The sequence below is a fragment of the Acipenser ruthenus genome, chromosome 8 (assembly GCF_902713425.1).
Source record: "Acipenser ruthenus chromosome 8, fAciRut3.2 maternal haplotype, whole genome shotgun sequence".
Taxonomy (NCBI): Eukaryota; Metazoa; Chordata; class Actinopteri; order Acipenseriformes; family Acipenseridae; genus Acipenser; species Acipenser ruthenus.
In genome coordinates this window covers 59016365-59034313 of record NC_081196.1, presented here as the reverse complement: position 1 = coordinate 59034313, position 17949 = coordinate 59016365, and the positions used below count along the sequence as shown (strand labels likewise).

Sequence of the window (17949 nt, the reverse complement as noted above, 5' to 3'; positions counted from 1 at the left end):
TTTACTTTAAAACACTAAATTTGATGACAAGTGGTCAAATATCTAGTCAAGCACAAACATGAACTCACCCTGCACTGTTTAACTACTACAGTTCAATACCAAATGAAAATGAGAGAAGATAAACAGTATGTGGAAGAAATAGGGTACAACACAGAATCTTTTGTTATATCAATTTTTTACTGCATCTATAAACCAAACCTTGAAACCAAAAAACATATTTGTTCCAAAGTCATGCTGCACTCCAGGGTCCTTTCCTCTTTCGGGAACTAGCGATTTATGTATCATACATTATAACAGTGAATGCCTTTGTATTGTTCCTGTAATTTCTTATTTACACCAATTTCCTTTAAAACAGAAAAACAAGACAAAACACCACAATATATATTACTTTTCATAAAAGAGTGAATACTTCAGAGACTAGAACTCACTATAGACTCACTGAAAACTGCCTTTCTGTCTAAGAAAGAAATTGAGACATCAAACACTGCTGTGATTGTAGTACTGTATATGTTCCAATGTAGCTTCATCATAGCCTGCTTATAGCATGATCGCAGCAGCTGCTTCTCACTTTGATTACCCTTCATCCAACGTAGGGACACGTGTCTAATATGGGACGACAACACAGCGAGTACAAAGCATCTGCGAGTATCTGAGTAATCGACAGCATGTTGTTTTAACACAACACGTTGTGTAGGTTCAGTTGAAGCTTATTAGCATTATTTATTTTTTACATGTGTCTTCATCAATTTAATTGAGGAACATTTTTAGAAGACAAATAAATTAGAATTTTACATGATACAAAATGTATTCTTGTATTGTACGACTCCCAAGTTGCAAAAAATATGTTATTGCCAACAGTTTTCAGCGAACACACATGGCCTACAGTACTTGATTACTAATGCCAGTGTAATAACAACCCGAGGGAAGCAGTTCTTTGTGGGAATAAATTGGTAGTTTAGTATTTTTTTTCATGCTTGATATAGACAAGTATTTTTTCTTCATTCCCATATTTTTCAACTTTGGAAAATACACGTCAATCTATCTAGAGAGAAACGGATGCTTTAAGAAAAAAACAGAAAAGAACATTTCCTCCACAGGCAAGTTCCATGGCTCCTGACCTTCATGCATCACCATCAAACTAACAAGATGCTCTAAACTTGAGCTCTTCGCAAATCTCTTGTCTAGTTTTTCAGTGGGAGTAAGACAACTTTAGTAATCTATTTTAAAGAAAACAATTATTACAATTGGTCATATACTGTGGAAATCTGTCAATTCTTGAGATGAAACAAGAGTAAGAAAGATAAAAAACAAGCTAATGACAAAATGGCTAAACTCATTTCAGATCTGTATACAGTTTCCTTTATATCTTTTATGGCTAAGTCATATGTTATTATATGTTCTTCTTGAGAGTCGAACACCACAGCACATCAAGAAGTTTATTGCCATGAACAGTAGATATATTTGAGAGGATAATACAGATGAGAATGCAGGACAGCTCAAGAATCAGAAATGTGAAGGCAGGGTGCTTTAAAGGCTGCTTTTATCCTCCCTGTTGCCCGATATAAACCCAGTCGGCTGCAGGGCTTTTATAGAACTAAAAGTTTCTCTTTGTACTTCGTTACGAGGGACTTTGAAGATTTAACTGCTTTGAAGGCAGGTGAGGAGAGTTATTTACTATGCAATGCACTTTATAAGAGAGTATTAACATTGTAGTTCATTTTACAAAACTAGAATCAAACATCAACTGCAAGGAATTCAATTCAAGGTCTCAAGTGTTCTCATTTAAAATCTTGAGGAAATGATTTGAAAATGGGATGCAGATATACCTCAAGAAGTCAGTACACATTACAACAATGTACTGAGTTCCATGTTATTGAAATGTATTGAGTCTGCAGATGCATTTATTGAGAAAGTTGCAGATGTGTGTTACACAGTCTATGTAATATGGAGCTAGAGTGCAAGCCAGTATAAAACAACAGGATCCAAGGAAGGGACTTTCAGATTGAAAGGCACAAAAGCTTTTTTAGTTTTATATTTTTGAACAAGTTAACACAAGTTATTTTATTATTATTACTTTTCATTCAAAAGATACAAACCCCACATACCTAATTATAATTTGGCATTTGTAACCAATGGATATAACAATGTACAATTATAGTAAGGTTAGATATAAATGATTGCATGGCTAAAGTACTTTGACTTGTACAACTTACTGTAAACTACACAACAGAGAGACTGCAAATTGAGTCACTGAATTTACTGATCTGTCCTTAATAGGACCTGGACTACTTACAATACAATGCCGAGTACAGTACATATGCAGACTCTTTCTGTAAAATCCCAGTTTTCAAGGTGAAACTCTCCTGGTTTTGCCTCATGCTGCCTGGTGAGAAAATGAACCTGGGAATTCTGGCTATACTGGTATATAGCAAATAATTAGCTAGCTTATCATATATTTACATTTTCTAAGATCTAGGAAATCCAAAGATTATTAGGAATGGAAAAGACAAAGAAACAGAGAGGTACAAAGGACAGGGGGAAAAGGATGCATTGTGTCTAGAAATTACCTGTTTTCTCTGTGTTCTGTCTGCATATAATGTGGCTTTCTGAATTCATGCAAAAGATGTAGGTGCCATGGGATTTGGATCACTGAGGATGTGCGCGATTCTGATTGAGCGACAGGAGTCTGAAAAAGACTGCCGGGTGCTTGGCTGGTAATAGGAAGAGAACATTTTCAAGTTTGAGCGCTTTGTCCCTCTTAATCCTGAATTGGCCCGAGGCATTTTAAGCAAAGACCGTGTAAGTCTGCTACCGGCATAGTATGAACACATTTTGCACATTGTTTAAGTCCCTTTTTGATGTACATGTCAAGACATCTAGATCGGATCATTGTAACCTCTCTTTCTTATCAGTAAAAGAAATACATAAATAAAAAAATATAACCAACACAAAACTTCCTTTTTGTGAAGCTGATCTAACTGGGGAAGAGAACAACAAAAGATGCAAAAGAAAAAAAAAACAAAAAAAAAAAACAGAAATTTTGCGCTCAAATCTGCTGTAGATTTGCATAATATTTTAGGACAGGCAACTGTTTACAACTACAACAGGCGTACTTCTATTGACTCAATCATAAATTCTGAGCTGAAACTGTTATATGAGGGGTGGACAGTTCCGGTCCTCTAGGTCCGGAGCCCTCCTGGTCTTCATTCCACCTACACCTTGAATTACTTCATTGAACATATTCTTTCAGTTCTTAATCACTTAATTGCTTAACGATATATATAAAGCCTAGACAGGGCAGTATTTGTGAACCCCTGTTTTATATGATCAAGGCAACAAACAACTTCAACAAACTCTAGCACCCTCTAATGGAACATTCTGTTCAATTCTAAAGATAACCACAGTGGTGCATAACTAAGCTGATTATACTGTATCCTTTTTCGAATGTGGATGTTCAGAAGATTGCAACGTGCGCACACGGGTAATCTACTCACAGAAATGAAATTTGTGCCGTAGCCCAGGTTGGGGTTGATGATATCTGTTCACGTGTGGGAATAACTGACAGGACACAGCAGAAAGCTTCGAAATTTGACTTTGAGGACCTTGCTTTGTGAAGCAGAAGATAAATATACTAATATCCCTTTGACTGAAAAATGAAATAAATAAGAATAGTGATAAGTGAGGTTATCAAGTAAGGCATGACGGATGGCAGATTGTTCAAAGCATGCTTGAAATAAGCTTCAGATCACGAAACAAGGTAAAATCATATTGGTTTTTAACACCTTAAGTCAGTTACAGAATATTAAAATTATCCATCCAGTCTGGAGAAAAGAGATTACTTGAGTTTTCAAAGTATCTTTCTAAACCAACTATTTAAAAAGTAGAAAACAAAATCAATACAAGCTACTGTATAAAAGGTAAACATCCTGAATGATAAACAGGGTAGCAGCAGAGGTAATGTGTGTACGATTTTCTCTCCCTTATGACAACCACAAAGCATGGCAAGCCCCAGGCAACAGACCCCTTGGCACGGAAGCTGCGTTTCTTTTTCTTTTCTACAGTAGATGTCAATTTCAATTTCCATGCCCTTCCCTCAAGGAAGTAAGAAGCAAATTACAAAACACATTTCACCTCTTATTTAAATAGTTATTCAAATTATATATATATATATATATTCCCCTTAAGGAAATTAAATCTCCCCTCCCCCTTTCCCAAGTCTGTTGAGGTGGTTACATTATGTGCAAAATAATAACACAGCATAAAACTGTAGGCCCCTATGTAGAAAATAATTACATATTGTTCTGTGTCATACTATAAAATCTTTATAACAATCCTGTTAGACTTGCTTTTACAAATACATCTCCTAATTAAAGTAATTGTGATCCTGAGTACATCTTGACATGATTATGTGAAATTAATTTGCCTTTTACAGTATTTTGTTATGACACGCCATATTTTACAAAGACCTAGGATGACACATACTGTAATGTCAGTATTACCAAATGGTAACAAGCTCACTACTGATCTTAAATGGGGTAAGAGGTTTTTTTTTTTTAATCATACTAAAGGTAAAGTACTGTTAACATCAGAATTATCTTGGTATTTATTGATTATGCCTGTTTTTGATTAGTTGGGTGCCAAGTAACAAACATTTTAACATTCCTTATGAAATTTATTCATGTTTACTTTCACAGTCAAGAGAAATTAAGCAAAGAGACTCAATTAAATCAATGACTCATATTTTCTGAAAAACAAGAATGCCCAACCATTCTATGACTTATGTTGAGCAATTAATTTCAGCATTGTAAGGGAATTAAGGGTGTCCACTAAGAGATCACCAATTCTAAGGAAGCTAGGAGCAAGGGTCACAAATGTCTTTAATATTACTGATTCATCAAACCAGTATCAATAGACTTGACATCAGCACTGTGGACCACATTTTGACAGCAGTAAGTGTTATTGTTTATCTAGATCAGGCTCCCTCCTGCAGCAACACTGAAATGTATGGTTATTACGAATGGGAAAGGCAGTAGGGTTGCTGAAAGAGAAAATATGAGCCGGATACACTATGATGTTCATAACATAACATTTTTCATATGCTGGTCGCCTCCATACAAAAGTATCTGGTTTTATTCCCAAGCTGATCTATGACTCACAAATGAAAGCATTTGTCATTATGTGGAAAAGCATATAGCTGTGATACATGGGCTGCAGATGCAAAGATAAGGTAGTGTGTTTCATGTAAAAACTACAGGGCACTCTGTAACCATTCTAGATACAGATTTGTGGTTAGAAATGGGTCTGTTCTTTGATGCTTTAATGTCACCGCCATGTTGCCTGGATGCTAGAAGTCCTCTGATAGACGGGGTTGTGTTCTCCTTGAAGGGATTCAGCTGCACAGCTATCTGGGGTGCTGCCAGTTAGTCATGCTGTGTTCATCCAAGTTTGTTTAATTTGCACCATTGTGGAGTGGACACAGATACAATAGTCCTGCAGGCAATTTCTCATACTGACAAGCTGTCCTTCCCTAATGTGCAAAGCAGTAAGTTTTCCTGAAAATAATGTAGTTCCCTCCAGACATAGTCTGTGGTCAGTATTCCATACTTGTATCTGCAGTAGCCAGTGTACTGCAAACAGCATGGTGCTGTGGTGTCCACCTGGCAATGCTGTGTAGCAGGCAGTCAGCTTTAGACATCTACAATTGCAATCAGCATATGTCTAAATCAGGCACTTCATGTAAGGTCTTGTTAGTAGTCGTAAGTCGTTTCTAAGAGTTGACCTAGTAGTGTGTCTTGTTGATCAGAAATGTTGCATTCATTTTGCACTGATTTATTCAACTGTATCTACATTGTTTATGAAGCATTTTGTTCTGGATGCTTTGTATGGATCCCATCGTAAGATATATTGCAGGTGAAATTCATGTAATAGAAGATATAGAAAGGCAGGGTCAATGCACTCAAAACTACAGCGACATGGCTGATTTGCAGTCAGTCCTTTTAAGAAGTCAAAAACAGAATCACTGAAACTATGACGAGTGTCTGAATTTCTTAATCACACTACAACAATGATGAGATGCTTTTCATTCTGGACCAGTGATAACTTGCATGAAATCTCAAACAACATGTCTTGTAATAGCTAGAGCACACCTACTGGGTTCAAACAAAGAACTTCAAACAGAAAGACACAGTCTTGTAAAAACTTTACCCACAAAATTTTTGTAAAAACTGAAAAATTGAATCACATTTAATGACTAGAAACAAGTTCCCTAAAAACAAACCTCCAAGTCATTATCTCTCAGCAAAGCTGAAGCTTTAATGAAGTAGATCTTGTGAGTCTGTCATGAGGATAGCTCATTAACAAGATTTGTTACTTCAGAGTAAAAATATTCACTTATATACACACATACTGTACTTCAGAAAAAAAGCAGTTAAAACATTAGGCCTTTGAAGACCAAACTTTTTTTTTTCCTGTCACATTGCATTACAAGGCTATACAAAATAGCATCACTAGTTCATCTCTACATACCATGTAGATCTAATGTACTACAGCACCAATGTCATGCTATTTGCTCTAGCTTTTCTGTGCGTCACAAATGTTTTAAAAAGGTTGCCCATCTTTTCCAAGGACTACTCTAACATAATAGAACTCAGTGACATTAAACTTCTCACAGAAGTCACAGAAGGGAATTAAGGGTTGGTATGTAACAAGTCGCAGAGCCATGAGTTACACAGGCCTTCACTCTGATTGACCACCATTACGTATTCTGTTTATACTTCAGGGCACTTTTATTAGTTTAACCCCTTTTTGGACCTCACTCTGCAGTTTAACTAGACCATGTGACTGGTACTTTTAAAGTAAATGCTGGTTGGTGCTTGTTGTTCTATGATATCAAGTTCTAATTCTATGTTTGATGCTGTAAACGCAGTCAGTGGACATTCATGTATTAAAAGGCAGAAAGTTACAGATTAAGTTTGAGACATAATCAAAGGCGCCTAATGTTCATTAACACAGATTTATTTTGAGGAAAATAACCAGTTTGTCAGATTTTCATCAAGCAGTGCAACATATTTACACAGGGCTATGCCTATGTTCAAAATGGTATGCCATGAAGCTTCACATGAGCTGGAAAATGATAAGTTCTGACAGTCTGTGTACCCAATTGTCTTTGAGCCCAGGGTGCTGCCTGCAGCGACATGACCACATTGAACATACATCAAATTTTGTACTCTCGTGTCAGTCACTTTAAATTAGTTGTGCTACGTGTTACTCCACAGAAGGGATTCTTAATTGAGAAATGAATGTAAGGATCTAGTAGGCCACGGACATAGATGCACAAGACTATCTGCTGTACAATGAGGTGATAAAACGCAATGTATCTTCAATGACTTCCATTACTATTGAAGCATGAAGGATTTATGAGGAAAACAGAGAATATACGAGTTTTCCTTGATTAATGTTAGTTTTGTTAAAAGGGAGAACTTTAAGTATGTGATAATCCAATATACAATTCCAATCAGTGACTCATGTGTGAAATAAAAAACACAAAGACTGTAACATAATATATTGTGTAGTGTTCCCGTGCAATATATGTGCCACGGTGTTTCACACTAGAGGTCTCTCGACCTCCGGGATTTGTAATGGCTTGGCATTTTTCAGCCCATTGAATTAATTGGAAAAGCAAAGGCTGGACACAAACCAGTAATGTCACAGAACTTCTGTTCCGTTTTATTCCATTCCATTCTATATAGATTCAGAGGTTTTTGATGAAGGGACAAATGTAAACCACCATTTGTCTTCATTTTCTTGACACTTCTTTCTACACAGAGTCATATTCTTCAAAGGGTGTCTTTTAGCACCTTAGAAATGTCAGGATGAGGAAATTTATTGTGAAATACCTTTGGAAATAGTAACAAATCATGAAAAAAAAACACTAAAACGGATAAAAAAAGGAGGAAAGGTTATTCTGTTTTTTTGGTCAACGAACACAAATATTTTTGAACAACAAAAAAAACATTGAGCAGTTAAGGTTGCTTCAATGGAAGAAAAAGCAGACTTCCCTTTTTTAAAGGTATTTTCCGTTCATATATTCATTTATTGGATAAGCTTCGCTCAGCACACTTAGCACATTTGCTTATTTACACGCAGGTGCATAGACAATGTCTGGAAAATCATTGGAAATAAAACTCTTAAATTCTTAAACAATTTCACCAACCTCTGCTAGCTTTGTCAACGTGTTGCCAGTCATCCACAAACTTCAGCACATCAGGAAACCTTTCCTCAGATACTTCAGCCAGGAAATGCAGCAAAGTTTTTTTCTGGTCTGATGATTTTGTGTCCTTGAGCTAAATAACAAATAAACACAGAATCAGAAAGGTTAATTACAAACGCTCTAAATGTTTTGATCGGATAGATTGCTTATGAAAACATTCTTTTTGTTTACTTGTCTTATCACAATGGCAATGGGTAATCGCATTTTAAGGATGGGTTTAACCTCTGCCCATACAAGTCTTAAGAAAAGATTTGCATCAGTAAATACCTTGAATTAATATGGTTATCAGATGATTCAATAAGATGCCTGTTTAATTGGATAATATTTTTTGAAAGAAAAAAAAAGAATGTTTCTGTAGATATTGGTGTGAATGTTTTCTTAGTATTGTAACTAAACTTGCAAAAACACCTACCCTATGATAAGTGCCCATTAGTGGTTTTATAAACTCAGATGTGAATGTTGCAGGGCAATTAAATCAACAGTTATTTACACATAAAAGGTAAAGGATTTCTCTGAAATCGGTTTTATGGTAGTCCCAGTGTGGTACAGAATATAGCTGAAAATCTTCATCTGATCTTTCATTGCATTTGAAGAAATCAGAATCTAGCAAACAAAGCAATTAAAGAAGCAACCTGCCATTTAGGCTTTATACTGATGTTGCATATGAGCATATCAGTGTGTGGATGCATTACATTCCTGGAACAATTATATATATATATTAAAAAAAAGTTTGAAGCTGTATGTTTATGACTAGACACATACTGTAGGCCTGTAAGCTACATCTGTATTAAATGTTTAAGCAATTATGCTAGTAATATACCACCCCAATCACAGCTGTAAATACACAATTGGAGCCTAATCTTTAGGTTGGCTGCTATAACTCTGTCTTTCACAAGTACATTTGCAAGGAAAAATGAGTATTTAAAAACGTATTTCCTATCTGTGCTTGAATGTGCCTAAAGCATGTAGCAGCGCTCCCCCATGCATGGATAAATAAACACTAACAACTTCAACAAGCAGCATTTAAAACTTCAAAGTTCAAAATGAGGAAGCTAATGGTAAATATTTAAAAGGTCAAATAGCTGGCATTTAAACTGATGGTTGAGATCTCCACTAATAAATGAATGGCTTGGCACACAGCTAACGCAGGCGATGCATGTGCAATTACCCTCAACCAAGCCACAGATAATGCGTCTCTATACAGCACTTCTCACAGCTTACTTTAGTTGATCACCTTTTTCTTTTACTAAATATAGTATTTCATGTTAAAATGCATGGTATGTGCTAATGCATAAGTGTAATACAAAATGGTAATTCCAGAGCTGAGCCATTGTTTTCACAGCAGTCAGGATATTCTATTTCTTTGCTTTCTAATTTCACCAAGAACTAACACTAAAAATAGTATGTGGAAGAAATACTGTAATCATTGCTCCTTCCTCACTCTATAGTCTCCGCAGACTTCCCTTTCTGGTGTCTTGCAGTGACCTCTGACCTTCCTGTATAGCTAACTGTTAGTGAAGTTAAAATTTATTTTAACATAATGGTTATTAACACAGCACCCATACACATGTTAACAAGTCAGTTTTGAAAAGATTGAATAAACCATTTGAATTTGATGATGATGATGAGTTATTAGGTTACAAAACAGTACTGTAGCAGTTTTGAATCGGTTACTAACGAATCGTTATCGTGCCAAAAAGGTCTTCTTTGAAGCAAAGTTTCTGTTCCTTTAGGCGGAGCATTTACAATGGGAAATTTCCGTTTCACCACAAGGTTGTTCCCTAAGCCAAAGTGTTCTCAGGAGGTGTTCCTATATGTGGAGACTAATGTAACTGGGTGGTTTAAATAAATCCAGCTAGCTTTAACCCCATCAAAAACATTATTGGATTTTGAAATATAAGTTACCCATGGCAGTTAGCTAACATGTTGTGAATATAATTATTATTTTCTAGTACTGTATAATCCACAACATATTACTGGTAATTTACTAAAAAGATTACAAGACCAACTTATTGTGTTTAAAACAAAACATTTATAGTATATAACAAGGGAATAAGCAGACATTTTAGGTACAAAACAATGACAAAACTCTGGAAGGTCACGTATCAGTGAGTGCCATGTATTATATACAAATGTCTTGGGCTTTACAGCCTTGCCTAATGAATAACAATATATCAGCACACTACAAATGGATGTATTTAAATATGCAGTTAGCCTCCTGTCCATCCTTTACCAATGATCCCCATGCTCCACTCATTTTCTATATTTAAAAGAAGGGATCAAATGCAGGCAGATGTTTGAGGCTGAAGCCCGGTCCACTGTAGTCTGCTCTGCAGTGCAGATGGGGCCCAATCAAAGAGGCTGCATAATGTCTGCAAACTGTGTAGACACATGCACACAGAGTGGTGCAGCAACCTATGACACAGCTGTGAGGTGGTCAAGGTCCAACAGCAATGGACTATCAAATGCACAGGTCCTCTTGGGTACAACCAATTTTTCAGGACCCCAACGTTCAAATTCCTTTAATGAGGTAAATCATTTGATTTAGTACCAAAATCTGACAATTCTTAAGAGTAAACTAATTGACCATTTACACAAAAGCTCTGAGATCACGCATCTTGAAAATGTGCTTCATGGGCAATGGCATTATCCTTTTTGAAATGGTTTGTGACTCATTCTTAGCATGTAGTCATCCCATTTACTTCCATTCAGTATCTCTATCCTGGCTCTCTGCTTGTATTTTACAGATCGATTTGGTATATGTAGATATTCCAAAGACTACACAACAGAAAGAAAGCTTCCTCTTAAGAGTGTTTATTCACACTCACTCATTGTATAAGCAACCCTGCCTTTCCCAATCAAACCTACAACATCTGAGAAACATGGAGAAATACACATACAAAACCCTGCAATTTTAATATTAATAAGACGGTTTCTCCAGTCGGTTAGAATAATCTGCTATATGGCATTTTGCAGCTACTTAACAAGCTGAAACTCCAGAAGGCCTCTAGGGACTACAACAATAGAAAAAACGTAAGGATCAAATTGTGCTGCACAATTTTACAGCAGACTGGCTGTTCCAGGCACTATATAGAGTATGTATGAATCCATGGGAATCTACTGGATATTAAGGGAAGGTCAGGTTGGGCTTGGCTTGGTGATTTAATGACCTGTTGTAACACAACAGCAGGTAATAAATGAAATAGAAAGTTTCTAAACGTAATACATACATCAGAGAAAACTTTGCTAAATGATGACTGCTATTCAATTGATAGTTTCTCTCAATATCATTGATATTTTTATGTCACTTAACATCTTCTTCCAGACTTTGACACTCGCACTCTGTGGCGTTAAACACCGACATGAACAGACACCTATCACTCTATCACATTACCTTCAGCAGCAAGAACATCGCTGGAGTGGCAGTCTTCACATGTAATCACTCATTCTGAAGAGCTTCAGGATACATTCTACAGTATTGCCTAATATGGTGTACATATATGTTGTGTCATCCTAGCTCAGTTACTCTTTAAAAATTTTTGCCATATCCACCGCTTCTCTACAGAGGACTGCTAAGAAAATAAGGAGGCTACTCCTATGCTATGACACACACACACACACACACACACACAGACAGATATATATTAGGAGGCTGTGTGGTCCAGTGGTTAAAGAAAAGGGTCCCCGGTTCAAATCCCACCTCAGCCACTGACTCATTGTGTGACCCTGAGCAAGTCACTTAACCTCCTTGTGCTCTGTCTTTCGGGTGAGACTTAATTTTAAGTGACTTTGCAGCTGATGCATAGTTCACACACCCTAGCCTCTGTAAGTCGCCTTGGATAAAGGCATCTGCTAAATAAACAAATAATAATAATAATAATTATACAGTGAATGGAGCCATGGGTAACAGTGTAAAGGTGTGAAAACTGCACAAAAGATTCAAAGGAAGGAAGCAATGTTGTATTGACAAGTTCACTGCTATTTAATATAATGTACATATAGTCTTGATCCCACTGTATTCTGTATTCAAACACAGTTCAACACAGGACAGATTGACAATTTCATTAAAAAGGGAGGACATGTTTGAATGGAAGTCTGTATTTGTAACGTTCTTTATTCTGTGTCTATTAAAAGAGATACATTACATTTTCACTGCATGACATCTTTGTAAAAGGTATGCAGAAGGTTAATTAGACATATTTATGTTGCATCTGTCTGAGTATCACAATGCTTTCAATGATATTGCTGGCAGGTGGTATTTTGTATTGTAGAGAGATAACAGTGTGCTGTATCACCTTGTTATTCTTCTTTCAGTGTGATAGGACACGCTAACTGCCAGTCCTAACAAAAACAATGTAGGCACAGCTTCAAAACTTTCAGTCAACAAGGTGACGCTCACAAATTTACATTCAGAGAAGTAATAGAAACACTGAGGGATAAGAATAATGCACTCTTTGGATCACATGCTATACACCTTCAAAAAATATTCAGTTCATCAATGCAATTCAAGAGAAACACTGAGTGGCAAGTTAAGTATAGGCTTCAATCCCTTCTCTTTAATATATTCTAGGGAAGGAGGGGTTATACAGTAGATATTTCTGATTCATATGACATTCTTCCATATTTCAAAACCTGTCAAGGTCTCAATTTCATTGTAGTGTAAAAACCAAGGATAAGTATTTCAGAAAGAATTGTACAAAAACATCAGCAGATAGGAAGAAAGTTTTCAGAAATGCACCAGTCATGTGCAGCTAGAAGACATTGACTCACTTTGCACAGGGAGCTGAGGTCAAAGCCATAAGACTGAGCATTCCGGGAGCCAGAGTTCATGTAGTTTCCCATCAGCAAAACCAGCTCCAGCAACTTGCTGAAGCTTTTACTCTTCCTCATCTCTTCGCAGGCAGCATTAACCGCCATGATGTCAGGTCTGATGTTGTTCACCTGCTCCTCAAACTGCAGTTTAAAGAGAATGGCATTGAGCCGTGGCCGCAGTCTCTTCACACCACTCATCTGATTGGAGAGAAAGACAGAGGTTTGCTTTAAATCCCTGCTCAGTTTTGGTTCCATATAAATGCATATAATCAAAAGATGATTTATTGGTGTTGTAGGCCACAAGAAGCAATATATCTCTTAAAGCTGATAGGAAAATGGATGAATGAATGAGGGACACTTGGGTAAGCTATTGAAATCTTGCTTGTGGTTGCTAATAAGAATCGTCTTTCCCACAACAGCTGGTGTGTAAGCAATAAAAGATATGGCCTCATCATAGATCAGACCTGTCATCTCACACACCGAATCCTATATAAAATAATAAGTGTTTATGACCCAGAAGCTGCAAGGAAATCAGAAAAGTACTTTCAAACTAACAGTGAGATAAACTGCAATCAGGAGTGGATGCAACTTTTGTTTCCCTTGACTAACAAAATACTTTAAATCATTTCTATAAATATGGTTCTTACAGGCAGTAGCATATTAGGGTATGAGCAAAAAACAAACAAAAAAAAAAACATAAAAGCAACATATTCCGTTGTATCGGATGATTGTAGATTCTTGAGAAACATTGTCAGTTCTGATTATTATGTCAATGTAAGTGCAGAGCTGCATTTGAAATGCTTTCCCTTTGTACAAAACATCTCGAATTATGTTAGAATCTCAAGGTTCAATATACTGTAGAACATGCAATTTAAAATAGAAAATTAATTGAATTATAAAAACGCATACACAGAATAAAAGGAGACACTTAATTGCAGTTTGAACTTTACTGTAGTGTTTGTATTAAATTCTAGATTTCAAGGCCAAGCAAATCTTAAGTTCCATGACAAATGGGATCTTATTATTTAGATTCAAACAGTGTAAACATCTTTCTAAGAGCAAGTTTTTTTTTTCTTACCTTTCACTTTTAACATAATTACGTGTTGTCTTGACACATCACACACTGATATTTGCAATTATGTACTGCAATAACTTATATACTGATTTATTTATTGATCACATCTATGTTTGTATTACATACTATTCTATTATGGTAACGCTGTATACCATAAATACTAAAGTTAATTGTTGGAAAGCAAGAGTAAAAAAATATATCAATGTTGTTTTTGTTGCAATTGATAAACATTAATTTATTAAAAGCAAAGTTGTACAGAATTTACTTGCAATTAAATTATAAATATATATATTTTAAATAATGTCTGTCTGTTGCATGTGTTTGGCTGTATTGAAACAGGATCACACACTCTGTTGAGTGCTTCTGCTGCCTTGTTAAAGCTTTTACACAATGCTACAGCCAAGCCTCAGCTGCAGTTCCATTTTGAAAAATATGTCAATAGAAGTGGGATAATTGTGGAGGGGTTTCTACTGGCTGTCATTCAGTGTAGAGTAGTGGTTAGGGCTCTGGACTCTTGACCGGAGGATCATGGGTTCAATCCCAGGTGGGGGACATTGCTGCTGTACCCTTGAGCAAGGTACTTTACCTAGATTGCTCCAGTAAAAACCCAGCTGTATAAATGGCTAATTGTATGTAAAAAAATAATGTAATATAATTGTAACAATTGTAAGTCACCCTGGATAAGGGCGTCTGCTAAGAAATAAATAAATAAAAACTTGTAATGGTATACTGTATACACTGCTGTGCTTTGCAGTTTAAAATCTGTTGATCTGAAAAAATAATTCCAGTAAATCTCACCTTGTAACTACATTTTTAAAGATATCACATTTTCCTTTGTGAAACACACACATTATGATAAAAGTGAATTTGAGTTTTTTTTTTTTTTTATTGTATTTTATTTAAAGCTTTTAGTGAAGAAAATATATATCACATTTTCCCTAGCATTCCACTTCAAGATGTTGTATGAGAGAAGGCAGTGGACACTGAATACATGCCAGTAATAGGAAAAGCGGTGCTTAGTATTGGGAAGGGGAGCCAAAGTGTGAAGCTTCTGGGAGTTTGAGCTTGGATAGGGAATGAAGACGAAATGAAGGCAAAATTGGAGAAAATGTAGTCTAAACATTCTGAATTATTTTTACAAGAGCTTTACTCCCAGGCGCAACCCACATATATTCAACGCTGATTAAATAATCGAAAGCACGGTTACCATAATCTGTGTTTGGGCAAAACGCTCTCCTCTCTTGTTTAAGCCTCCAGTTTTATTTTACTTTATTCTACTCAGTAGAATTATTTTAATTTCATACTTGCCAAGTACAAATGTGACACATACCAGCTCTGAGTTAAATTGTACCAATTGTTATTATAACTACTAAAAAGGCAAAGGTTTTAAAGAATTTTAATATTTTAACTTTCTACTCCAATAATCCATATAAAAGTTCAAGTTAAACCAACAGACTTACATTTTATTGGTGGAAATGAATACACAGTATTATATGCATCACAACATTAACATTTTGTTTCTAGATACATAAGGATTTAGCTTTATATGACAACTAAACACACAGTATGCATAAATAATATAAACTGATAAAGCCAAACCATGTTTTTCACAGTAATTGACCATCTCTGGGTAAATACAGCAAGGCCTTTAATTGGCAGCTAGTTATAAATAAATAATGGTGCTTCTGATGGTAATAATTGGATACATTATTTAAAATGCCCATTCTACTTTCCAGTTTTGTTTTTTTGTTAATCAAATGAATAGCTTCACAACAGAAAGCTAACCCAATCTTGTTCAGCCACCCTCTCCCAGTCAACAATCTGCTACTTGTGTAAAACCAGCATGATTGTTGGGTGTGATCCCTCTTTTCAATATACTTTCTATAGAAATCCCTGCACTCCAAATTTCTCAGTGCAACTGAGCCGTAAATGGGAAAAAAAAAAAACGATTACACTGTGTAACAAATTTATTTATTTTTTTGGTTCCTGGGTAGTAAGCTTTATTTCCTAATTGCTTATGCCGCAAAAGTATAGAAAATGGCTATTATTCCCCACAGACTTTGCTTTTGTGACCAGGAAAGTGATATTTTGAAATTGACCTATTTTCCAGAACATTCCAGATAGTCAGTGCTGAGTAAACTTGGAGTAACTTCTAGAACTTTCCAGTAATATAAATAGTAGTATAAATACAGGGGCCTTAAGCCCACCAGTTCAGTTTAGTTCCAGCTGCCTAAGTGGATACATATCTGCATTTTTCTGAGATGGCATCAAGGTCATAAGAGACTTCAAAATGATGGCATTCCTGATGGGTCTCCAAGGTGGTTTTACCAAGTTTCCCTGCTATTTTTGCCTTTGGGACAGCAGGGACACCAAGGCGCACTAACACAGGCGGGACTGGCCACAGCGGACCAAGTTCTCTGTGGGGAGGAACAACGTCAAGTGGGAGCCACTGGTGGACCCCCGGAAGGTGCTGATGCCACCACTGCACATCAAATTGGGTCTTATGAAACAATTTGTCAGAGCTCTAGATAAGGAGTCGGCAGCCTTCAAGTACCTTCAAGACTTCTTCCCTAAACTGTCTGAGGCAAAGGTCAAAGCCGGTGTCTTCGTCAGACCACAGATAAAGAAGATCCTGGAGTGCAATGAATTCCCCAAGAAGCTCACTAGTAAGGAGAAAGCGGCTTGAAACAACTTTGTCGCAGTGGTTCGGGGCTTCCTGGGTAATCACAAGGCCGAAAACTATGTGGAGCTGGTTGAGACTCTGGTGAAGAACTACGGCACAATGGGCTGTAGGATGTCCCTCAAAGTCCATACCCTTGATGCTCATCTTGATAAATTGAAGGAGAACATGGGAGCGTACTCGGAGGAGCAAGGCGAGCACTTCCACCAGGATATACTGGACTTTGAACGCCGCTACCAAGGACAGTATAACAAGAACATGATGGGAGACTACGTTTGGGGGCTGATTCGTGAAAGTGATTTACAGTATAATCGTAAATCTCGAAAAACTACTCACTTCTAAATCTTTTGTAGTCATTTTTGTATTACTTTAGTATAAATAAAGTATGTTGTTTTTTCTGACTTTATGTGAACGAAAAGAAACAAATTTGCCCGTTTTCTCATTGGAAATAGGTAAATTTCAAAATATCACTGTCCTGGTCACAAAAGCAAAAGTTTGTGGGGAATAATAGCCATTTTCTATACTTTTGAGGCATAAGCAATTAGGAAATAACACTTACTACCCAGGAACAAAAATTGTGTTACATAGTGTTATAAGCCTCCATGTATTTTTGTATGTTTTCCTGTTGCTGCTGCCTGGTTCTTTGCAGTTCTTTAAACCATAATTACGAACCGTTGGAGAAAAATGAGATATTATAACTCATCATATTGTGCTTCCATCTGTGACTGGTTCAGCGCTCAAGGCTGTATTTGTCAACATGAAGGCAGCTGAGGATATAATTTCAGGGTGGACACATTTTAACTTAACGATTGCCAGAGAGCACTGTGTTAGTAAAGGGGGTTGAGGTTGCCCGATTAAATCTTTGTAATAATTGAACCACCCCTTGTCAGCACCAGCAAAGACATTGTCTTTTAAGCTGATCCTCTTAAAAGTTGCTAGGAAACATAACATATAAGGCTGTAAATCGTGCTTGCAGGATCTCGAAACCGGGGAGCCGTCTGAATGTCTAGATGGGACACAAATCTTAATAACCTTAAAAGACAGCTATTGGCAAATGTGCTGCGCCCAGGAGACCTTTTTTGCATGCAGTTACAAAATGCTGAAGGGCTGCTT

At 36.5% G+C, this 17949-nt stretch overlaps 1 protein-coding gene across 4 annotated transcripts in view; it reads right to left on the bottom strand.

Annotated features, from left to right (window-relative positions):
• LOC117406999 (protein diaphanous homolog 3-like) overlaps window positions 1-17949 on the bottom strand; it is a 279229-nt gene that overhangs the window by 68405 nt on the left and 192875 nt on the right. For all 4 annotated transcript variants that reach the window (XM_059029364.1, XM_059029366.1, XM_059029367.1 and 1 more), the window contains 2 exons: window positions 13040-13279; window positions 8213-8342 (listed from right to left, as the gene is read on the bottom strand). In XM_059029364.1, coding sequence (XP_058885347.1) covers window positions 8213-8342; window positions 13040-13279 — 370 coding nt within the window. The remainder of the gene's footprint in view (window positions 1-8212; window positions 8343-13039; window positions 13280-17949) is intronic.